The sequence below is a fragment of the Carassius gibelio genome, chromosome B18 (genome assembly GCF_023724105.1).
Source record: "Carassius gibelio isolate Cgi1373 ecotype wild population from Czech Republic chromosome B18, carGib1.2-hapl.c, whole genome shotgun sequence".
Lineage (NCBI taxonomy): Eukaryota > Metazoa > Chordata > Actinopteri > Cypriniformes > Cyprinidae > Carassius > Carassius gibelio.
The window spans coordinates 16,107,945-16,132,977 of record NC_068413.1 but is presented as its reverse complement, the minus strand read 5'-3'; the positions used below and the strand labels follow the sequence as shown (position 1 = coordinate 16,132,977).

The following is a 25,033-nucleotide window of genomic DNA, read 5'->3' as shown; positions in this document are numbered from 1 at the left end:
CCTGCGTTGTTTGGCTTCCTCCAACCCCACGTCCTGGACATCTCAGCTTCCTTGGGTGGAGTATGCCCACAACACGCTTCCCACATCTGCCACAGGTCTGTCACCTTTTCAATGTGTCTATGGTTTTCAACCCCCGTTGTTTCCCTCTCAGGAGAAAGAGTTGGCTGTTTCCTCCATCCAAGCATACATTCGCAGATGTCATCGCACCTGGCACCGAGCCCGGGCCACCCTTCTGAGGACCTCTGCCCAATATGAGCGCCACGCCAACCGTCGTCGGACTCCTGCACCCTCCTATTCCGTGGGGGACAAGGTATGGCTCTCCACCCGGAATCTCCCGTTAAAGACAGACTCTAAGAAATTATCACCTAAATACATTGGTCCCTTGGTAATCGAGAAGGTCATCACCCCCGTGACCGTCCGCCTCCGACTGCCTCCCACTCTCAAGGTCCACCCTGCTTTCCATGTATCTCTGCTTAAGCCTGTGGTTATCAGTCCACTACTCCCTCCTCTCCCGGCCCCTCCACCCCCCCGGCTGATTGATGGCCATCCGGCGTTCACGGTTCACCGGATTTTGTACTCCCGTCGCCGGGGGCGCGGCGTGCAGTATCTCATCGACTGGGAGGGCTATGGACCAGAGGAGAGGAGCTGGGTTCCCCGGCAGCAGGTTCTGGATGCTGCTCTCATACGGGCATTCCATCGCTCTCACCCTGAGAAGCCTGGAAGACCGCCTGGAGGCGCTCGTCGGGGGAGGGGTACTGTCACGAACCCTTGGTCATGATCCTGGCTCTGGCTGATTTGAGATTGCTGGTGGGCGTGTTCTCCAGTGATCCTGTCTTCTCACCTGCAGTTCATCACCTCAGTCAAGCACACCTGTTCCATTTCAAGCAATCTACTCTCTTATAAAAGCCAGACCAACTTTCCAGTCCCCGCCGGATCGTTGTACCATTCAGTACGAGTACACGTCAGCCGACCAATATTTTGAGTTATCTGTGTTTTGTCATTTGTTTAGGAAATTGAGAGCTAACTAAGTTTTTCCTTTTTTTGATCGCAGTGTTCCAGCCTGAACCTTGAAATCAAATCTCTCACCAGAACCTCAGGACACAGATTACTGAAACTGGATCACCAACCGTCATCTCTGCGAGAACATATCCGGCTCGGCATACATCTCTGTTAAAAACCTGGTGTTAATAAATTTACCTTCAATTGAACTACACTCTGGTCTGCATTTGAGTTCTGGTTCCCGGTCCTGACAGGCTCCTTTGACTGAGTAAACTGTCTAGAGTGAAACTGCAGCTGGCTGGATCACATGTTCCAGTAAAAGAGGGAAATTAAACAGGGATATTGACTGTAAGTCTAAATGAAGGTGCTGGGAAGTATCAGAAATCACATGATTATGAAATGCTGTTGACAGGTGTCTTTATTCATTTACTTTATGGAGTGTCCAAATTAGTCATATAATTGCCGATAGATAGATGCAGTTCTAAATATAAATTGCTCCATCTCAGGCTCCTTGGAAGTAAAAGAAAATCATAAATAAATTAAAGACGACTTGCCATTTATCTTATCACTTGTGAAGTAGACACAAATTTAATGAAGTGTGACTAATGCATTAATAGTCTTAAAGAAATAGTACCCCAAAAATAAAAATTTGCTGTTTTGGACTGCGTATGCTTATAAATGGTGCTTGAACTATGCATGTTTTGCATGACATTTTCTACTGAAGAAAGCAATATTATGGACTTGTATTTTAGCTGGAAGTAAATGTTTGAAGTTAAAAACATTTGAATGATGAATTTGTTTGGAGATGTGTGGACTACTTGTGGATCATTGTGATGTTTTTATCAGCCTTTTGAATTCTCATTTTGACGGCACCCATTCACAGCAGAAAATAAAGTGTTGAGCAAGTGATACAATGCTAAATTTGTCCAAATCTGATGAAGAAACTAACTCATCTTCACCTCGGATGGCCTGAGAGTGAGAAAACTTTCAGCTAATTTTCGTGTGAACTACTGTATTTCCTTTAAGACTGATGTCCCGGCTGCATGAGGATTGTTTTTTTGTACTGACAAAATATACAGAATTTCATATGGAAAAAAAAAAACTCTAGAAAATAGCAGACAGATAAAAGTCAACCATGATAGACTGCAGACAGTGGCACACTGACACAACACATGGATATCTTTTTAACTAGAGCTCTTTATCTCTTTCTCTGGGGGTCCTCAGGCAACCTGAGGGATTTCATACTGAGTCACGACTATTATTGCTGGAATGTAGAATAGGAAAATGTGGGTCCAGTATCTCGACGTAAAGACCGCTGCTCCATCAGACAGTAAGCAGAGCAGACACTACAATGTTACAATGTACAAACGTGCATGTTAATGTGGAGATCGGAAAGCACCAGTAAGGTTTGCACAGTGTCCATGTTTCTCTATGCTGTGTTGATGAGAATATTGTTTTGTTTTTTTTCGTATGAAAATCAAATTATCAAAACCAACTGAAGTTAATGTAATCTAAAAGAGATCAGTCAGTATTGTGTCTTTTTATATTTAGATGCTTCATTTTGGTAAAAATGCTCATTATATGAGATTTACTCAGTTCACTAAAGTTCACTCAGGTCTATACCGTGGTCGGGTCTTCCTGTGTACATTCTTTTCCAAACTGTAAGGGAACAAACCTTAAGATGAACAATGAACAATACGCTATAAATAACCCATCCTTGATTAACCCTTTAACAACATGTAAACACAAAAACATATACAACAACAAACAGAAAGCTCTGCTCATGTTCAGTGTCTGGGGGACTTTGGTTAAGTGTCTTAGCCTCCAGCTTCACATCATTTGGCATCGGTTTCAAAGCCATCTTCCCTTCACACACATCCTGACATGCAAACAAACACACTTTATTGGCTATACAGAGTCAATAGTATGTTCTGGGAAAATTGCACCTGCACGTATTCACAATGGGAATATTGTATGGGTTATTCCAATGGGTTCTGCCAACTAAAAGCAGACACTAGCATTTAATGTCTTATATACAATCTTTAAACAAGTAAACAAAATAGTTTTTCCATGTTATTATTATTATTATTGTTTTTTTTTCCAGGAAGATGACATTTTTAAAGCAGCACTAATGCGTAGCCTATTCAGTTGAATTGGCAGGATTTATTAACGCTTACAACATTCTTTGATATAGAAGTTTTTCTTTCTTTCGTGACAAATAGCCAGTATGTTTAAATAATTTATTTCTACTACTTACCCAGCTGATTCCCCGGATCTGAGGTGTTTTCTCACTGTTACACCGATCGGGAAAGATTTGGTAATTGTAACTCCGAAATAGATGCATGTTTCAGTAAGGTCCGATGTATGAACAATTATTTTACTTAAGGATCATCTGTTGCAGCAACACATGTCGAAAACTACATCTGCAATAAGGATTTGACAATCCCTGTTTAAGGACAACCGGACCTGCACGCTGCATTCCTACATGCGTGAAATTTCCAGCCTCAGAATGCCATTAAAACCTGCTGCTCGCTGTCAGACTTGCCTGCGCGTTCTCGACAATCCAGTCGAGGCACCACCCCGCGCTCCCGCCCCCGCCCCGCCCAAGCGTGTACTGGGGGCGCGCCTCTCACTACTCAAACCAGCAGCAGCATCCGCGTGGATTATCCGCAGGTGTTTGTTTACATCAGATCTGAACGAATTTTACAATCGTACATGGGTCGCGGAACGGACCGAGAGGGAGACATTATAACATTAATTGTACCAAATTCTTGTAAATGTACTACATAAAGTGTGTAAGATTGTAAACTTTTTAATCTAACGTACATTTTAAACAGTAACGTTACTAATAGTAGGCCTATGATTTAGATGCCAGATATATTATGTATTTTTTTAAAGCAATGACTCTGGATAATTATTTTTTTTAATGGAGATCACGGTGCTCCAACGATTATGAAACAAAACATTAGGCCTAGACAACCCAACAAGGCTATAATTTAGTCTACTTGTGGAACTATTTTTTTAACCCATGTCATAATTGTACCAGGCCTAAAAATTAACCCGAACCTGGGCCCAGGAGATACATAATATAGACTTTTGTTTTCGCTTGATTTTTATTTTTTGTGTGAATTAAGTAATATTTGGTAAACCTTATTTTTTACAAGCTGCAAGTTGCTTATTTAATGTGTTAATAATGAGAGCTTCTTTTAAATACACATTGTAGGCTATTTATTTTTATTGTTTAACCCTTTCAAAGTCGTGTGGTGGGTGGTACCATACAGTAATGGTATCATTACTGTTTAAAAACTATTAATAAAATGGGTACACACGCACACACATTTTTTTGTCACTTAAAATATTAAAAAATTAAATAAAGTTTTTGTTTTCTTAAAATGTAATTAAAACTTCAACATTTTATTTCAGCTACTTGCTTAGGGAAACATTTAATTTCATTTAATTTAACATGTATTAAAATAACTAAAATTAAAACTTAAAAAAAAAAAACTAGATATACAGTTTGACATTTCTAACCATTTGAATGGGCATGAACGAATGATCTGTTAAATATAATACAATTTTGGGACATTATTGCAATTAAAATGATAAAACACAGCATAGAAGGTTATTAAGTGAAATTAACGCAGCTGTCTTTTTCTATTATTTTCATAGTACAGTGAAGGATTATTTCATCTGCATCCAGAAATGAAATATAGAAACTTGCAGTAAAAGAACCACTAGAGCAGGCAAAATGTGTTTAGCTCATGTTTTTGACTCTGTCTCTCCTTAAGTGCTCTTATCTGTGTGTTCCAGCTGCATGATAAACCTTGAGGGGGTGAGGATCAGGGGGCGTGTCCATAACCCACCTTATTTACTAACGCAGGTGCCAAGGTTGGAGTGAAAGAATAAAATGAACAGGAAACTGCAGCACTGGCTTGATTAAAAATCCCTCTTAAGTTTGAATAGGTCACTTTTTTTTTTTTTTTTATAAGTTTTGAATGTTTGCAGTCTAATAAAATGGGTTTGCTTTAAAGATGGTGGATAAGAGAGCAATGAATTATGCCAGTGCAAAGAAAAAGATTGTATGTCCACACAGTAATTACAGTAAAGGAAGTAATTTAAATTTTCTGTACCTTTTCAAGGGACGAGCGCAGAGACAACCGGAGGAATGTGTCTTCTGAGCACATGCTTGCTGGAGCCTCTGAGGAGACAAAAGTAAAGAAAGAGAAGTCAGTACTGTTTGATTCAATTTGCTCTCCTTTTAATGTTACATCATGTTATCTCTCATCTCATGCTTATGATTTGTGAGATCTCGTGACTCCCACAAAACCCAGTGGCAGGATAATGTGAACTCCGATGAGTATTGTATTTGCTCACTGTTTGTTTCCATACTTGCAAATTGTTCCAGAGATGGAAACTCAAGCTCTTTTCCAGAATCTAGTAAGCTGCCTCAATTTCTATCATCCTAACTCAAATCTTAATATATAATCATGCAGTATATTCAGTAAATGTATATATAATAAATATATACAATTATATACGTAAATATCAAATATATTACTCTACACACAAAAATAAAAAAATAAGAAATGAAATATTTATTTAAATAATACAAATGTATAAACAGTATGTTAAATATGGTTTGTGCGTGTAAACATACATACATATATATATATATATATATATATATATATATATATATATATATATATATATATATATATATATATATATATATATATATATATATAATTAAATATATAAAATAAATATTTAAAAGTAATAACGTTTAAATATATTATTTAATATTTAAAAAATATTTTATATAATATCTATCTCATATTTTAAAATAAATATATGCTGCATAAATATATCTTTTATATTACTGTATGTATTCTTTTTCCTTGAATTTTCCTTGTCTCTGTCCGCCATCAGGTTTTCAACAGGCTTGTCACAGGCAGTCTATTCTTGGATTGCCTTATCCTTGATTATATGCAATGCTGTCTTAGATTTGAGCTAAAACAGGTTATCTTAAAAGGCAACATATTTTTCTGATTACTATTTGGAGGTGAACAGCTCACAGGGATTGGAACAGCACTTACAGTGTATTAACACTGGTATCCCATGCTAATTATATTAATTATCATTTACTAAAATGTATTATCTTTTTGAGGAATGAATGTCATTTACTTTAATGGGCATTGTCCTAACATGTATGTCATCCCCACCCACAGGTCACGTTGGGGACATTCTAAAGACAGGTCCAACCCTGAGAATGTCCATGTGGCTGGAGGTAAGGGAACATTAAATAATATTTGTTTAGATCCCGGCTATTGTTTCAGGAGAGTGGGCTTCCTTTCCTGGAGGACTGAAATATAAAAACATTGAGTCACTATACTGTGGAGTCTTTCATCCACTGCTGTTCCACTCCTCAGTCCAAAATAATGGAATAACAAGATCTGAATACACTATGTTCCTGCTTTTTTTTTTTTACACATGTATGTAAATCAGCTTAGTTTCTGATTGGGGATCAAAACACACAGCGGAGCATAACAAACAGAAAAGCGGTTTGTCTGTACTTGCAATCCAAGCTGTAAACACCTTGACAAGTGTGTATTAGGTCTCACAGATTCTTCTTTTGAGCTTAATTAGTTAGGAACATTGATTTAACACTAACCACTTATGTGATAATGTGCTATGCTAAACTGAGTTTGAGTGCGAGTTATTATGATTATGTGTAAAATGTTGTAACTGGGTGGCTGCAAAGATTCCTTGAATTTGCACATTCTTTGGAAGCTTTTCAGTGTTTTGGCTCTGTTCACCTGCCTTCCTCCATAAGGGGCCCAAAAATACTTCTCAACTGTTGTCCTGGGTTTATTATCTCTGTCAGCACTGCAGTAACAGACCCACAAAACCAGCATCTCTCGCCAAAACAGAAATGGCTGCTGAAGCGAAAGCAGTTGGTGTTTCAACACGAGCATGACAAGGCTTTGCTTGCATATATATATATTTGGCCTGCACACATCAGAGCTGTTCTAGACATGTTTTGCCATTTAAAACCATTCAAAAATATAATTTTGACATAATTTGTAGTCAATGTAGTGAAAACATAGGGATTGATTAATTTAAATACACAAAATGTAATATTTAGCCAAATTTGTCCCATATATTTTCTACCTACCTTTATTTCCCCCATTTAGAAAAAGGAAATAACCTTATTTGGACCTTCTACAGCACGACCAGAGGACAAGAATCTAAAATACATTGTTAAACTTTTTTATTTTATTTTTTATATTAATGTGAAATAAAGGCTAATTAAACCCCAAACTATTCATTTATTTTATTTGTTGTAATTAATGCATTTTGTAAGATATTAAATAAAGATTACAAATTCACACAAGTCAGGGATTTAAATTAGTTGAATAATTAGTTGTCAAAATGTCAAACCTCATATAAACTGAATAACTACTAAAACATAAAACAGCGTATATTAAAATAGTTTACCTTCTAAGTTTGATGATCAGCCTTTTTCCGAAGCTTAAGTTCCTCCTTTCACTGACTATTTTATAAAGTTTAGTACCATTTCTGGGAAGTGCCATGCAAACTAGTATTCATGCATGCATTTGTGTGCTCACAGAAACAACAGATATGTGATTTGATGTTTGCAAACTTTCACAACACTAATCGTGAGGTCTACATCTTGCAAAACAGGTATTCACTTCCACAGAAGAATATTAGTTTTGTCTTAACGAGTCTTGTTTTTCTTCTTAGCAGACAAGATCTGTTTAAAGAAAGAGAGCATTCTGCTGTGTATATCCTCCATGTACGTCTTTCTTTTTCACAATCTTTCAATTTGCTTTGTGCCTGACTGCTGTATGTTTGTGTGTGTGTGTGTGTGTGTGTGTGTATGTGTCAGTGGTTGCGTATGGCAAAAGCGGTGCCAATGACAGAACTCAGAAATCCAGTTCTCCTCTATGTGATTCTCACAAGGCACCTGAGCTTGTAGTTTGTATCAGACAGAGAAGCACAGGTTTGACTCAGATCAGATAGAAAGAGACACTATAGATGTTTTAGACAGTCAAAATGTGTCTGTGTGCAGTGTCAATAAAAAGATGTGGATGCCTTTTCAGATATGAACATGCTACATTGACAACATTTTAAACAAAATATTTTAGATTGATATAAACTCACAGATCGAGAAGACAATAGTCTATTAAGACCCAGTCAGTTAACCTAGTTAACAGCTGGAAGAATTGTTTTGCAGAGCTTTATACTTAGTTACCTCTGAAGTCTATGGCAGTGGAATAATTTATTGTATATCTCAGAAACCCTATTAAGTAAACGGAAGGTAATAATGAAATTTAAATGATAATGACTGATAATAATAGCTGCTTGAATTAACCATGATGTTGACTAACTGTTGAATTTCGTCGGTTTTGTGTATTGTGTTTTATTTTGTGCAATTACTTCTTGGCCAGGACACTCTTATAAAAGAGCTTTTATTTTCCTGGTTAAATAAAGGTTGAATATATAAAATAAATTTATTTATTATATATATATATATATATATATATATATATATATATATATATATATATATATATATATATATATATATATATATATATATATATATATATAATTTTTTAAAGTAATGTTTTATTATTATTTAACTTATTTAAATCTTAATTACTAAATATAATTTTAATGTTTGTTTTATTATAATATGTTTTTGATTTATATGTATTGAATATTTATTATTATTATTTGTGAATTAAAAAGTCAACTGTGTTTAAAAAAACTAAAACAACAACATTCAATTAGATTTAGGTGGCACTTGCTCATGCAAAAAAAACAAAACAAAAAAAAAAACATTACATTGAGGATCTTGTGTGTGGTTGCCAGGGTGTTGCTGTGCAGTAACTAAGGTTTTCTGGGTTGTTAGGTGGTTGTTTACTGCCATCACAAGTGATATTCTGGCCTGTATATAAATCTGCCTCCTTATATTTAAATCTATACACAATATCTAAACAAATAGCAATAGTGCTGCTTGACTTAGTGTGCCCTCTAGTGTGCATTTACAGCTATAGTACATTTTACACACTTGATAAACTGGAGTCAATTTAGTGACAGCGTTTATAGTAGCCTGTATTCTTAATCTACTGTATAACCATAGTACTTTACATTTTCCTTAAGTGTGCACAAAGTTCACAAATAAACTATTTTAACTGGCAAACCAGTACTACATTTCTAGAATACTTTCACATCACAGAGAGTAAAATACAGCGAGAAACAAGCGCACGGTTCCTTTGGGAAAGGGTGTAGGACTTCCTGCAACAAATCACAGCCTTTTGTAATCAATCTTCAACTCGCTGTAGATTCCCAATGCAACATCATTTCACTTTAATTAAAATTCACACACATTAATGTCCCGTTCACTGGACTCTCAAGCTTCGCACATGCACACGAAGACTGCTTCCGTCTTTACACAACAGTATGTGATTTTACAAGCTCATAAATCCTGTCATTCCAAATCATCTTTTTCCTTCCCATACCAACTAAGCGCCCCATTTCATAGAAAGAGAGGATCTCTGTTGTCCGTGGAGGAAGGAAATATTGTTTATATTGGAAGTCCAGGGAAATAGGAAGTGCTGAAAGCCCCCGAAGGTAGGTGTTTAAAATGCACACCTACTCAGCCACATTATGTGTAACTTCCTGTCTGCTGTTTGGGGGCTTCTGTAAATTCACAGGTCACTTTCTCGCGGCTTCTGTCACCCACTAGTCTCTTACATTTCCCAGCATCATGATAAATCAAATGCCCACAGAATTTCCCATAGTTATTTGAGAATTTCTGCGCTTTCTTTTTCCACTCAAGATTATTAAAAGCACAACCATAGCTAATTTTTAGCTAATGTGTAAAACAGGTTGTAAATATATTTATTATTATTATTATTATTTATCGTTACTGTCATTACAATTACTAAATTCCTTAATAAAGAAAAAAATGTATTAATTGAATTAATGTATTTATTATATTTTTTTTCAAGGCATTGATGTTTGCCTACAAAACTACCACTGGCTCTGCACCCATTTACCTTAATTTATTTTTTCAGACTTATGTGCCCTCTAGAAGCTTGTGTTCTGCAAGTGAACGTTGCTTGATTGTGCCATCCCAAAGAAGCACAAAGTCACTTTTACGGACTTTTAAATTAAATGTTCCCTCCTGGTGGAATGACCTCCCCAACTCAATCCGAGTAGCTGAGTCTTTAGCCATCTTCAAGAATCGGCTTAAAACACATCTCTTCCATCTCTATTTGACCCTTTAACTTTAACACTCACTATTCTAGTTCTAATCTTAAAAACAAATCTAACTCCCTTTCTTATCTTTTTGTAATCTATTTTCTTTTCATTTATTATACAATTATAAAAAAGACCTCTAACAACTTGCTCTATTATTTTTCTTGTATTTTTCTTGTTTTGTTTCTTATTTTTTCTCTATTCTATCTGTTTTCTTTTTATTTATTTTATTATTTAAAAGCCCTTGTTACATTAAATGTAAATGTATTTATTTTAATACACATAATCATAATGGATATTTTATTAAAGTATATTAAAATATTAGTAATTTTGTTATATATTTTTTATGATTATGATGATGAAATTTTGTTACAATGAAATACGATCAGCCTTTTTTTTTTTCCTATCAGCGCTGTAAAAACGTTTTGCAGTTACCTGAAAATGTATCACAATACACTGATTCAGGTTTTGTTCAGAATTTGTCAGAAATTCTAATTATATAACAAAACTATTAATAAGTATATAATTCAAGTCATTTTTCAGGATCAGATCTCGTGTTCTCAAGTTAAACACTCTTCTACTCAAATACAAGGTAAATGTTGTATCTGTCGGTGATAGATTTCATAACCACACTTACCAGTACGTCTGTAGATTATGTTGACAGTGTTTTCTTTCTTTTCCAAATAGTTTTCTTCAGTGCCAGGATCAGTTTTGTCTTTAATGTCTTCAAGGCGAGCACCGTTCATCCGTCTCTGTCTCTGTCTGACTTTTTCTTTCTCTTTATCTCTCGCTTGATCTCTCTCTTTAGTCTTTATGTCTCCCAGTGCTGTCTGTGAGGCATACAGAGGAAACCACATAGTGTTGCTCTCATTTGAATCGCTGAAACCATGTGAGTTACCGGCTTCCTGCTGCTCTCTGACTGGTGACAAAAAGTGGCTTTGTGTTCATTTCATGTAAGTTGACTTATGGAGGTGTGTCTTAAAATGTCTTTCACTTTTTAACAGTGACTGGTGGGGAAACGGGGCCAAAGTACATCTATGGCCTGGTTCAGTACTCTCTGGACTCGTATTCTGTTTATATGGGCATTAGTATCTGTCTGGCTAAAGATGTGTGCTCAACACTGCTTGAGATCATCATTTTGATCATTTTAAATGGATACAGCTTGGACGTTTTTCGTTCCTTGCAGTGGTAACATCATAATGTCTACCCGCACAGTTAATTCATTACTATTGCAAATTTTACACACATTTTATATGATCACAAGGAACAGTTTGTGAATGATTTAGGCCTGATTAATTCTGGGTGTAGCATTTCTTCTATTCTGTAATGGAATTTTATGCATGATCTGCATAATCGATGCACACTGATGATCACTCCCGTTAGTTTTGACAACCTATTTGCAATTAAGATTGTTATTATTATTATTTATTTAGTTTTTTGTTTGTTTCACAGCTACTGTAGTGCCTGAGAATGAGTCTCATAGTTAGATGGCAAACCACTGAGCAGCGAGCAGAGATCAAACAGATTAAAACCACCATCTGCAGTGCTGTGCAAACAACAAGAAACATGTGACATCATGTGTGTAGCCTCTAGATGTTTCCACACACCTTTCCTGTAAATATACACCTTATACTGTAATTATTTACAATAAACGAGTGTTTAATTAGCATGCGTACATAATTCAATTCTCAGCAATGAACGCACATTTAATGCATAATTATTATTTGAGCACATTATGATTAGCCATAATTTTCAAGATGAGCATTGCAGCATTTATGAGTCATGCTATGAAATGAGAACCTTTGATTTTTACAATATTTAAAGTATACACACGTGTTTTGCAAGTTTAAATAACGTTATATAATTTTAAATAAAATTCTAAATGGATAGCATTAAAATGCTTCCGTTGTTCGCACATATTTAGTTGATTTAAATGCATTTTTAGAATATCCATATAGAAATAAAACGTTTTGTCTAACTATTCAAACGTCCGCGACTGTGAGGTTGTTGATGGTTGCTATGGGGATACCGGGGAGCTCTTCCGGTTCATGCAGTCGTGTTTACGAATAAGCAGAGCTGCGTTACATAATCTCTCATCGATGGTATAATCCTTCCCTTCAGCCTCGTTTAACAGCTTTACTGCGGTACTGTATACATGATTAATGGGTCCGAACAGGATCTACATCAGTGTGGGATATGCCACGTTCGGCGTGTTGGTGGGATTTTCGGCGTTTATCGTGTGGAATGTGGTTTATAAACAGCCATGGACGGCGGCGATGGGCGGATTATCAGGTCTGTAAATAAACTCAAGGCCACAGACTCATTGTCTTCACCCATCCGCTGTCAAATATAGACATTTCACATCCTGTTTCTTTTTCTGTCACGTCTTTTAATTCGTTGTTATTAACAACGAATGTGTGTTGTTGCGGTTGGAAAGATCTCTGGCTGTCACATTGTGTATAATACAGTCTGCAGTGTGTGGTTCGCTACCACAATAGAGAAATAATTCGTGATTTATTTTTCTTTTCTTATAAGGATCAGCCTGTTAAATTTTTTAAATGACTTTGGAAACCTTCACCCATAATTATGCCGACTTCTGACTATTTCTACACAGAGAGAGAAAGAAAAACATATCCCATCCTATTACATTTATATAATCAAAACAATATAAATAAATTCATATTTAAATAATTGATTTTATTCTACATAAATAAACAAGTTGTGTTTGTGTTCTCCTTTTGATTCATCTTAATTTATTTTACTTTTTTTTTTTTTACTTTGCACTCAATATTTCTAAAAGTTCTAAATACAGTAAGAAAACACTTTCTAGTTTTTCTACTTAAAAGTTTACTTTTAATTCAAAGTGTTACCTGAAAAGCTATATATATATATATATTTTTTTTTTTATATATATATATTAAATATACATATTTATAAATAGCACAATGTACTGTGTTAATATTAGAGAATTTTCAGTATTTATTATTTCCAGGTGTTTTACCAGGTGTTTTGTTTTTATTTTTGCACTTCATTGCATTGTGTAATGTCGAAAAATGTCAAAAGAATTATTGGATAATGTCCGAAAATTAACTACCAGTACATATTTTACTTCTTTCTATCATTCATTTATTCTTTATTATTGTTATTATTATTCTTATTATTATTATTATTTTTTTTTTACAGTGTACACCAATTAATTGTTCAGTGTATGGCTGTGTATATCTTATGGTTTAAATCTCCAGGAGTTCTGGCACTCTGGGCACTGGTCACCCACATTATGTACATTCAGGACTACTGGCGCACATGGCTCAAGGGACTCAAGTTCTTCATGTTTGTTAGTTCCGTCTTCTCCCTCCTGGCTGTTGCAGCTTTTGCCACATTCATAGCTTTAGCTGTTCTAGAAAAGGAATGTAAGTAACTTCACATGGACAGCTTTGTCTAATAAAATGCCCCCCCCCCCCCAATTAAAAAACTAACTGTAAAATATGCATGTTTAAAGTGGATAGTGTTGTCTGTAATGTGTTCTGTATGTTTTTTTCTTCAGCAATAACTGACCCCAAAAGCTTCTATCTGTCATCCGTGTGGAGCTTCATGACTCTTAAATGGGCCTTCCTGCTGGGCATGTACTCCTACCGTTACCATCAGGAGTTTGCTGACATCAGCATCCTCAGTGACTTTTGATTGGCTCCTTCATCTGTAATAGATTTGTAGTTGCCAGTCGGTGGCTTCACCTGCCAATATGAAGATGGAAGGATGGATGGATCTCCTTTTATAATACCATCTTACGGCCTCCTTGCTTTTACAGAAAAGACTCAAATCTCAGCCCCTCCTTCCCTCTGATCCATGCCCTGGAGTAAGAAGTCAGTGAATGTCTGCGATCTGCCTCTTTCCTGTCATTTTGAGTTAATAGAGGGTTTTATATTGACATTGGATAAAGGTATGACAAGTGTTTGCATAGGCAGTTAATACATTAGGATTTGGTCACAGGTAGTTTTTACTTTACCCAGGGCAGTGACGGTCCAAAATGTCATATTTGAAATGAAGGCTTTCCTCTACTGTCAGAAAAAAAGCACAACAATTGTACATTTAGGGGTGCAACAAGCTTGTCACAGGCCTTGTCCTAGTGACAATATGCATTCCTAGGCAACCACTATAAACCTTTTTGGGTGAATTTGGTCCAATTGCTGAGGTTCAATGTTTGCCAATGTTTTTTTCTCAGAGTAGTAAATTAGTTTACAGTTTTCAGTCAGCGATGGTGGAATTGACTTTGATTTAATGTTACTATTGTTTTCAGACATAGACCGTGTTCTTTATTGTTTGCCATGTTATTTCTCTTTAAATGTTGTTTATACTGAGTTCTATTTATGACGGACTGTGATCGGAACTGCATACTACCATAATAGTATTTCTGCAGTATGTACACTAGCTTTTTTTTTTTTTTATATGTTTATGAAAGAAGTATATTATGCTCACCAAGGCTGCATTTATTTGATCAAAAATGGATTAAAACAGTTATATTGTGAAATATTATTACAGTTTAAATTATCCATTTTCTGTGTAGTGCATACTGTTCTCCCAAACAGTGCACAGGACACTATATATATCTCACAATGAAGGGCATATGACTTCAACGTGATGAGTAGTGAGAAATGTTAGCCTTTTAACATGTTGACTCATTATTTGATCAGACTACTAAAAATCAAGACATCCAAAGTAACTAAATACATTATTACTCATTGAAATGTGACAATGTAGCATTCTAAGCTTATTGGTGCATAATGCATTCTGTTTTGCACACTACCTTTATATGCATAGTTGTAAATATGTGGCAGTAGTATTCAGTTCCGAACGTTACTGTTGATGCATTATTATTATGCAGTTCCACTGTTTGCCGTAAGCGGCGGTGATGGAGCAATTGAATGAATGGCTAACTGGTGTTCATTCTTCTGCAGATATGTTTTTAGTGACATTATTACTTAATTGTGTTAAGTTATAACCATGAGCTGGATTCACCACATTTTTGAAAATGTAATATGTTATGCCATCTGAAATGCTACTTTGGGATTTTTTTTATCAGATAAAACAAATACGTGTTTATGTTGTGAAATTCATGTTCTTTGTTCTTTTAAAAGATGAGTGCTCAGTCTCTGTGTGCGTTGAGCAGATGTTAAGTATGCATGGGTCTGATTTGTGATCATTTGCAGATGTTAAAGGAATAGTTCTCTCAAAATTCTGACATATATTCACTGCCATGTCATTTAAACCCATTTTTTTATATAGTAAAAAAGGAGACCATACAACTCATATTAGAGCTTTGTATGAGAAACAAACTAAAGTTTTATCAATTACTAAATGAACTTCTCTTTTGTGTCCCACAAGGGAGAGAAAAAAAAATTATAATGAGGTTGAGTAAATCATTTCAAAAGTTTTTTGGAAAACCATTCACTTTTAGGAGCCAAAAAGTATCAAAAACAGATTACTTTGCACTAGATTGCATAGAAATGTTAAATGTATTATTTGTTTAAATGAGAATAAGGGGTCACCATCAAAATTGTGAACTTTTATCTACAATATTTCACTCTATAGCATGTATGTAAAGAAGATTTGTACTATATGTTGCTTAAAACTTTGCACAGTATGTGTTACATTGGGACCTTTAAAGGCAATTAAAGTACTGCTGTTTTAATCTATCCCACAATTCTTGTGTTTTTCCTCATCTTTTCTCTTTAAAGAGTTGTCTTGAAGTATACACTGATCTGAAGTTTGACGCAGTTTGTAGTATCATGTTTGCACTTCTCACCAGCAGGGGGTTGCAGTTCAATAATATTCTTTTACTTTCATTTCAACAAGCTGAATCTGCTGCTGGAAGTTTTTTGCCTTGAAATATCACTTTAAAAATTATTCTGATGATACACTGACCTCTGATTACTAATAAGACGAATGGCTTCTTTTTCTTTCCCACACTCACCACATACATTTCTTCCTTATTTACGACAGTAAATGAAACTGCATAGAGTTGCTTAATATTATGTGGTGAATGTTGTTCATTTTAGGTTTAGCTTTGTAACATTTGCTTTAAAACAGATTTTCATGTTGGCTTACATCTGTTGACTTCTTGATTATAAACAGACTCCTTGGTGTTTTGAAGCTCTGTAGGCCAGACTCACCACTGTGACCTGAAAAAAAGAAAGTCGTGACATTTGCCAAGTATGGTAACCTATACTCGGAATTGATGCTCTGCTTTTAACCCATCCAAGCATGCACACACACAGCATTGAGACGTGAACACACACCTGGAGCAGTGGGCAGCTATATCCAGCGTCTGGGGAGCAATTGGGGGTTCAGTGACTTGCTCAAGGGCACTTCAGCCGTGGGCATTGAGGGTGGAAGAGAGCAATGTTCATTCACTCCACCCTCGCCCCAACTCCTGCCAGCACCGAGACTTAAACCCGCGACCTTCAGGTTACAAGTCCAACTCTAACCATTATGCCAAAGCTAAAAAAAGGCTAGTACTCAAATGTACACGTTAATTCAAAACTGTTACGGATGTAGTATACAGACTGAAACAGACATGCACTATTTTCAAGGGGTGGGGATTATGGTTTTTGAGCTGGATAAAACAAATCTTAATCTGGAGTAAGGAAGAGAATCACGGTCTCTAAACCCATCAGGTGTCATTCAACATGCATCCTTGAATGTGATGGGTCCTTGAAGTCTACTTAAATCACTATCAGTCAATACAGTCAACACTGTTTCATTATATGGAGGATGGCACAGGCCTGGTGTACAAGACTGCAGTCATCAGGATGTGGGCTTCTCATCAGCAATATGTGAAAGCAGACGGGGAACAGCTGGGGCAGTACTGAGACAGGAAGTGGTGTTTGTATGTTTATAACATATAGTCTGTCTTTATCACACAACACAGCAGCTAGTGTCTTCTTCAGGAACAATGCAGCTCAACAGAGGCAAGTATACAGTGCATTGTTCTGTAATTTTGTTCTTCAAACCATTGTGAAACTTTGACATTTAAATGGCATTATTAAACAACAGATTATGTGATGATAGTTTACATATATTTTACTAAGTGTCTTAGAAGTGATTTTTTTTCTTGAATATGTTTTAAATTCACAATCGTTCTAATGTTTGGGGTCAGTAAGATGTTTTATAGAATTATTCACACACACACACACACACACACACACACACACACACACACACACACACACACACACAATTCATTAAAAGCAACCACATGCACAAACTTGTTACAAAATATACTAAAATATAAATTAATGCAGCTTTGGTGAGCATTAGAGATTTCTTTCAAAAACAATACAAAAAAAACTTTACCAACCCCAATTATGTTATGATATAACATACAATAACTTTGCATGTAAGACATTTTCATGCTATGTTGCGTTTAATTTGTTGCCATCATTTGTGCAGTTAAGTATTATCCTTACCAACACTTACACATCAGGATGTGGCACTTAATTTAGGTTTCCGCCGCTAAAACAGCCACAGACTTATTGACTTGCACAAAAAAAAAAAAAAAAAAAAAAAAAAAGTCTTTAAAAAGTTTTTAACAATTTTTCATAGAATTCTTAGATATTAATAATGATTTAATTAATAATGTTTTTTTTTTATTGTTTTTCAGCTTTTGCATTTCTTTGCCTGGTGATTTCAGTGGGTGAGTCCACTCATTACCTGTTTAAAATGTCATTTAACATTCTCTCAAGGAGAACACTGCATTGGTGACGGTGTCATGTGGTAGAAGCACACGGCTGCTAGATTAGAGAGCACTTGAGAAAGGACACATTTGTGAGGAGGAACAAGCTTTAATTTAAAAAGTAAACTTAGACTGAATGCATTCAGAGTAACAATAATAACACAGCCCTGAAGTTTTCTCTCACTCCTTTGTCTCAGATGCGCAGAGGAGTCACAGAATGACCTGCTATCTGGATGTTTTAACACACCGCACACATGAAGGGCCGTGCTCTCACATCATCCTCCCCTTGACCTCCACTGATGGTGACCTTTACCTCCAAAGCCTGTCGGAAGATGACAGCGTTACTCTTAGAAGCATGAAGGAGAGGTCTGATTTTTGATGTTTATTGTTTAACTGAACCTACTTTTAGAGTCAATATTGACATTTTTGTTTTCATTTCAGTTTTTATAGTTTTTGCCATTTTTGCAATGTTTCTTATTATTATAATTTTTTTTAATTGTATTATTAAGTTATTTTAGTACTTCAACTTCAATGAAAAGAAATCTTGTCTTGGCAGTTAGCTGAAATATTATTAAATAATATTTTTGACTGTGTTAGTTTTAGCTGTAGTTTAAGTTAACCCTGGACTGAACGGCTAAAATTTCATACATTTGTAAAAAATAAATCAATAAATTATATTAATTCTTAATTAATATTAATTTAAAAAATGTATTCTATTTATTTGTATATTATACGTATGTGTATAATCAGAATACACTATTTCAGCCTTTTTACACACACTTTTATTGAAATAATATGTAAAAATGTGTTTATAGAAATATAATATAATTTCCCCCAGAAATCCAGCTTTGAAGATTTTGCTTGGTTTGGAAGTCAGATCATCAAGGTACAAAACATTTTTCAACCTACTTATCCATTTTTTGAAACCACTTTGCTTGTACTTACTGACAAAGGGAATCTCTGAGAAACTCGTGAAAAAGTTGAACTTAAAGCACAAAAGATAAAAAAAATAACATGTAGTAGTTGTCCCATTATATTGACAGTGCACATATTGGCACCTTCTGACACCAATAAAATGTGTTGTTTAGGTTGGAGCTGATGTCTGCTAATGAAGCGAGCATTGAGAATTTTGTTCAAACACTATTGAAATACTTAAAAGACAAGAGTTTAGACGGCCTAGACGTGACCTGGCTGGATGGCCCTACTTTTGACGAATCTAGTAGAAACACAGAGCTACTCACAAATTTTCTGAAGGCAAGGACTATTATTTTCAGGCAGAACACTTTTAATTGAGTTTCGCTTTAATAACAATAAATTGTATTACAAGCTTCAATTTTTGTCTGTAGATACTAAAAGGCGCATTTAAAAAAGAAGCACAGCCTCTACTTCTGTCAGTGTCTGTACTAGGGCCTGTTGACCACAGTGATGATGAGCAGACACTTTCACAGTGAGTCTCGTTCCTTCGCACTATTCATATTGCACTTACTGTGCTCGGTTATTTTCTGTACTTAATAGTTTCCTTCCTTTCAAAAGGTATGTGGACTTCATCTCCATTTTGCCTGCTCAGCTCAAAAAGGATGGACCATACATGGTAAACTGCTCACATTTCTTATAATTTGTTAAGACAGGCATTTATTAGTTGGCTTTAAAATTAATTGAGTGCCTCAAGGATGACATAGTTTTGGATGTTAGACTCACTCTGGTTCACTCCACAAAAATCCAATGAGATTATTCCATTGGCTTTTGGATTATTGCAGAAAATAAGCTTTACAAAGGTTTCTGATCGTTACACGCTTTGTTCATTATTATAATCTTCAGAAATGAACAGAACTTTTATGAATTTTGCAGCCTTAATGCAATCACTGGAATTAAAAAGCTAAATGTAGACTATAAACGACCTACACCACAGTCACATGATTTCAACATCACACCGCCATTAAGATTCCTAACTCTTTTAGTCTTTATTTAAAAAAATATTTCCCCTGAAAGTTCGAGATCAAAAAATTTGCAAAAGCACAACACAACAAGGGTTTAAAAGCAGACTAGTTGAGTTTACCTGCATGTTTAATGTCCCGACAGCTTCTGTAGTCCTATTTAGCAACTTGTTAGCGAGCAAAAAACTTTAAAGAACACAAGTGGGGTATTACTGATGTATTTTATGTAGTAGAATAAATATATCTTGAGTTTGTGTTCACCACAGACCTTATTTTAGGCATCCAAGCAAAAAAATAATAAAAAAAAAACCCATTGACTTCAGGACAATGGAAACCGCTCAGGATGATGCTATGCTAAAATGCTAACACTTTTCCGGGTTTTGGCCTACATAAATGCAGCCCACATAAAGTGATTTATTCTAGTAGATCATACTCCTGCATCCACATTCTTTTTATGGTCTAGGAAAAACATAACTAATAGACCTAACACCATTTCTACCACTAAAACTACCTCCAAAAATAAAGAAAAAAAAATTAGTCTGTAAAACTTTATCACATCTATGATTCTTGAGATCTTCATATAAATGTTATTCCAGAACCAACAAGGATGTAGCCTGTCATATTTGGGTAAATCACATTCATCTGTTAGCATGTTAGCATGTTAGCATTCTGACTGGGTTTACCTCATATTTCTGTCTAGCACTGGCAGGACCAGCATGTTGACCTACAAAAGTTCAGTCTAGCTATGCCTGCTTTTCTACGCCGGTCACGACGAAGGCATCACCACAGGGATCATTTCAATCATGAGGACATGAATACAGAGACAGGAAAGAAGGATCACATCCACGTTTTGGGCTTCTACCTGGGCGATCGGGTAGGTTATAACTGCAGATAGGATTAGCTTAGCATTAATTATTAGCTTCCTCAGGGAGATCTTAAGCTAAATTGTTTAATCATCTTTAACGTTTATCCTTCCAGGTGTGTCAGGCCATTAAAAGTCGACCAGAGAAGTTCATTACTTTAACAAGTTTCTCAGATGAGCAAAGTCTTGTTGCAGAGGTAAGTGTATTTGTAAAGCAGTAACATAAAGTAGAAATGTAAACTACTAGATGGATAATCACAAGGAAGATAATCACAAGAAATTATGCGGCATCTATTCATTTCCAGGTGCTCCAGAAAGGCTTTGGTGGCATAACGGTTGTCTTCATAGATTTGGACGTCTTCTATAACTCCATATGTGCGCATCTTACTCAGGATGAACGAGCAATTGTTGAATCAAAGGTGGTTCTGCATTCACATCATGTACACAGACGTCAGGAGCATGGTGGTCATCATCACAGCAGGAACCATCACCACAGCCGCCACCACCATCATCACTCTCTTCTTACTTATGGCAGCCATGGTCATCATCACCATGGTCGCCATCATCACCATCACCACCACCACCATCTTCAAATAATTCCTCAAAGAAACATAACCGTGGAAGAACGGGATGATGTGAAGTGATTAATATGTAATACAAAAAAATTCTTCTGATAAATGATAATGAGCGACGTCGTAAAACTTTGGTGTTTTAAGCTTGCCGATTCCCTATGTATGTATGTATATATATATGTATATATATATGTATATATATATATATATATACACACACACACACACACACACACACACACACACACACACACACACACACACGCACACACACACACACACACACACACACACACACACACACACACACACACACACACACATATATATATATATATATAACATCATACATTTTCCACACAAAGGTCTTATTAGTTTAGTAAATCTGAATGTTGTTTCTTTGATTCCTATTTTTGTCTTATAATAATTGTGGAAGTAATGTTAAAAATTATGGTAAATGATACATAATTTACCATTTAAATGCATATATATATATATATATATATATATATATATATATATATATATATATATATAAATTGATAGCCTGAATGCACTGTAAGTCGCTTTGGATAAAAACGTTATATCATATTTTTTCATTACAGTAACAAGCATTAGACTTTCACATTATTGCACTGGCAATGGCATTGCAAATTACATTTTTTGTAATTGTAATACTGCAATGAGAATAATATTTTTTTTTCTGCATTATAGTACTGAGAATTAGATTTCTTTGCTTTACAATAATTTTGACTAATTTTGTTATGAGATGAGGTTTATGTTTTGCATCAAGCTTTCACATTTTTACTAATTACTTGTTATGCGAACTTCACAAATCATATGATTTTTTTTCAGTATTAAAACAAGCTTATTGTGTTTCAGATCAGATCGATGCAGCATTATGAAATAAAATGTGGCCTAAAAGTCTGGGTGATTTCACATTCTTCTCTTGAACACACTTGATGCACAATATTTGTATGAGCAAAATTATGATTTGATCAGAAACAGGCCTGAATGAACCACTCCGCAGACAGAGCCTCCTGAGGGCGACTGGCTTCTGTGTTTAGGACGGCAGGTGTAGGCACCGTGGGTCTAATGGTGGCGAATTCTGCTTCGCTTTATGCATGAGTAGATTTATGAGCCTATTACTTGGACATCCTGGGGTGTAACACACACACACACACACACACCTGGTTCCCTATCTGTCGGTCACTACGAGTTATGTCGACCGACAAATGGGGTCTCACTTGGGAGGCCAATCATCTCTGATTTTAAGAGAAAACGCCAATGAAATTGGCAAGTGGATTAACACACCTGAGCCACTCCCCGTGCCAGCGGGTATAAATAGGGCGACAGGTGCATCCACTCATTAGATTTTTGCTTCGGAGCCGAGTGGTTGTATGAAAGCCGTTATACTCCACAAAGCCATTCATCTGCTGTGTCGGGAAACTGTTCTGGTTGGCGGTACGGCGCAAACAGCGGTGTCCCTTTCAGCGATTCCACTGGGCGCTTCAACTAAGAGAGCAGATTTCCTAAAAGAGCAAATCGCGGACGATTCGCGTCTTTTTCAAGACGCCGTTTCGTCCGCGTCCTTCTGGATGCGGTCGTTTCCTGTTCTCTGACAACGGCCACGTTCGCTCTCTTCCGTGTCTGGGCATTCAGCACGCTGAAGGCGCGTTCGTGGATGGTTCATGCACGCACTGCGTGTGTGACCATGGCAACGCTGTGATCGCGTCTCCCCTTTCTTAAAGGGAAGGGAGCAGACCCCTCTGTCACTACCCGTTCTGGTTTCTCTGTCTCGAGCAGAGGACCGCCGGCTAGTGCTCTGGGAGATTTGAAGGTGACCGTGAGAGCTTCTCCGCCGGGCCACGCCCCACGGACCTCTTACCCCTTCCGCAGTGTTTGTCCTGTGCAGCTGCTGGGTGATTTTGCTGGGCTGTCTTATGGCAGTCCCAGCGGGTCATTCAGTTTGCCGCCGGAGATCAGATGTCGATTGCAGCATCGGGGGATGGGTTATCGACCTCTGTGGATGAAGATTCGGCGGGGCTGCCCCCCTCGGGTGTTGTCGCCACTGCCGAATTGGACCCAGAGTCGACAGCCGTGCTTGCCCGGGCAGCTGTGAGCATCAGGATGGAGGTGAATGCACCGCCAGCCCTGAGTGCTCATGGCTGTTTGATTGGTTCTCGGTGTGGAGCGTGACTCACAACCGCGTTTTACTCTGGTTCCTTTCTTCCCGGATGTGCATGGGGAAGTGATGTAGTCGTGGATGGCCCCTTTTACGGCCGGAAGCAGCTCATTTCGTTCCTCCGTCCTCACTACCCTCGATGGCGAGGCAGCTAGGGGTGTGTTGACATTCCCCAGCAGGAGAGTGCGATTGCGGTGCACTTGTGTCCGCAAAACGCCGCCACTGGGAGGGATAGTCCGCGCCCCTCACCCAGGGCCTGTAAGCTGTCGGCCGCGCTCGCTACCAAGGCTTACAGTGCTGCGGGCCAAGCTGTCTCTGCTTTGCATGCCATGGCTATCCTGCAAACCCAACAAGCCAAGGCTTTAACAAATGCACGAGGGTAGGTCCAACCCGAGGTTGATGCAGGAGCTGCGCATGGCGACTGACCTCCCCCTTCTGGGTGACGGAAGTCACAACGCAGTCCCTCGGGTAAGCGATGTCCCCTCTGGTGGTCCAGTAGTGCCGTTTCAGGTTCAGCCTGGTCTGTATGAGAGACATTGACAAAGTGCATTTTCTCGATGCTCCCATGTCCCAGGCTGTCCTGTGTGGCGACGCTGTCAGGGGCTGTGCCCAGTAGTTCCTGACAGAACAACAGCAGACTGAGGCCATACAGCACATCTTGCCACGACGTGATCCTCTGGTTGCCACCATTCCGTCGCAGGCAGTGCCTCAGCCTGCTCGTCGCCGAGGGCGCCCCCCTGCGTCCTCCACACCAGCTCCGCCCCGTGCTGAGAGTTCTTCGAGGCCGGCGCGTCGAGCCCCGCGCAGGAGAGCGGCGCCCCCCGTGTCACTCCCGGCTGCAAAGTCCTCGAGGAAGTCGACTAAGCGGCCCTGACACGGGCAACTCGGAGATGCGGAGAACTGCTCTTCAGGAGATGGCGGAGAGAGCGCCACTCCCTCCCCCGGAGGAGGGCCGGGTGGAGAATCTTCTGGTTCTGTTCCGCCGCTGGTCGAACGGCCAGTGGCACCCACATTTTCATTGGAAGAGCAATTTCTCCTTCCTCCGAGTTGCAAGGCTTGTGGGCTGACAATGAGCGACGCACAGCTTCCTCATTCTCACCCACGACGCCCCCTTTCGCCAGCGGCCAAGAGGTCGCGGTTCGGAGACGCAACGCCTCTCCACGCGTCTCTGGCCAGTTCCTCCGGGAACACGGGGAGTGTGGTTGCGATGGCCCAGGACGCAGTGCCTTCTGGGCCTTCCGGCACGACTCCCCATCGCTGCACCACTGCGGGTATGTCGACTGTCCCTTTGGTGCCACTTGTACGGTATCTGGGAGCGTGGCTTGCGCTGCCCAACCCGTCACGCTGGCTCATCCGGACGGTTCGACTCGGCTATGCGATTCAGTTCGCCCGGCGACCCCCCCCAAGTTCAATGGCATGCTCGAGACTTCGGTGGCAGTCCAGGACGCCCCTGTCTTG

The 25,033-nt window shown here is 37.8% G+C and overlaps 2 protein-coding genes across 10 annotated transcripts; both read left to right on the top strand.

The window, feature by feature from the left end:
* Positions 1 to 3,384: 3,384 nt before the first annotated feature.
* Positions 3,385 to 15,983, top strand: LOC127977678 (heme transporter hrg1-B). 9 transcript variants are annotated; one of them, XR_008158282.1, is made up of 7 exons: positions 3,385 to 3,672; positions 4,810 to 4,887; positions 5,139 to 5,225; positions 5,405 to 5,436; positions 6,231 to 6,289; positions 11,102 to 11,246; positions 13,536 to 13,669. XR_008158282.1 is itself a non-coding variant. In XM_052582668.1 (6 exons), the coding sequence occupies exons 1-6, from the start codon at positions 3,485 to 3,487 to the stop codon at positions 13,972 to 13,974; spliced, it is 717 nt and encodes a 238-aa protein (XP_052438628.1). In that variant the 5' UTR covers positions 3,385 to 3,484; the 3' UTR covers positions 13,975 to 15,983. The 9 variants fall into 9 exon arrangements, 7 of the variants coding, with proteins under 7 accessions (XP_052438628.1, XP_052438629.1, XP_052438632.1 ...); XM_052582668.1 differs by lacking the exons at positions 5,405 to 5,436; positions 11,102 to 11,246 and adding an exon at positions 13,838 to 15,983 and having other exon boundaries at positions 13,536 to 13,703; XM_052582669.1 differs by lacking the exon at positions 5,405 to 5,436.
* Positions 15,984 to 17,151: 1,168 nt separating this feature from the next.
* On the top strand, positions 17,152 to 22,317 carry LOC127977677 (uncharacterized). Its single transcript, XM_052582667.1, has 10 exons — positions 17,152 to 17,258; positions 17,951 to 17,983; positions 18,220 to 18,388; positions 18,861 to 18,908; positions 19,111 to 19,276; positions 19,369 to 19,469; positions 19,556 to 19,613; positions 20,657 to 20,830; positions 20,935 to 21,015; positions 21,124 to 22,317. Exons 1-10 carry the CDS (start codon positions 17,243 to 17,245, stop codon positions 21,460 to 21,462), a joined length of 1,185 nt encoding a protein of 394 aa, XP_052438627.1. The 5' UTR covers positions 17,152 to 17,242; the 3' UTR covers positions 21,463 to 22,317.
* Positions 22,318 to 25,033: the final 2,716 nt, after the last annotated feature.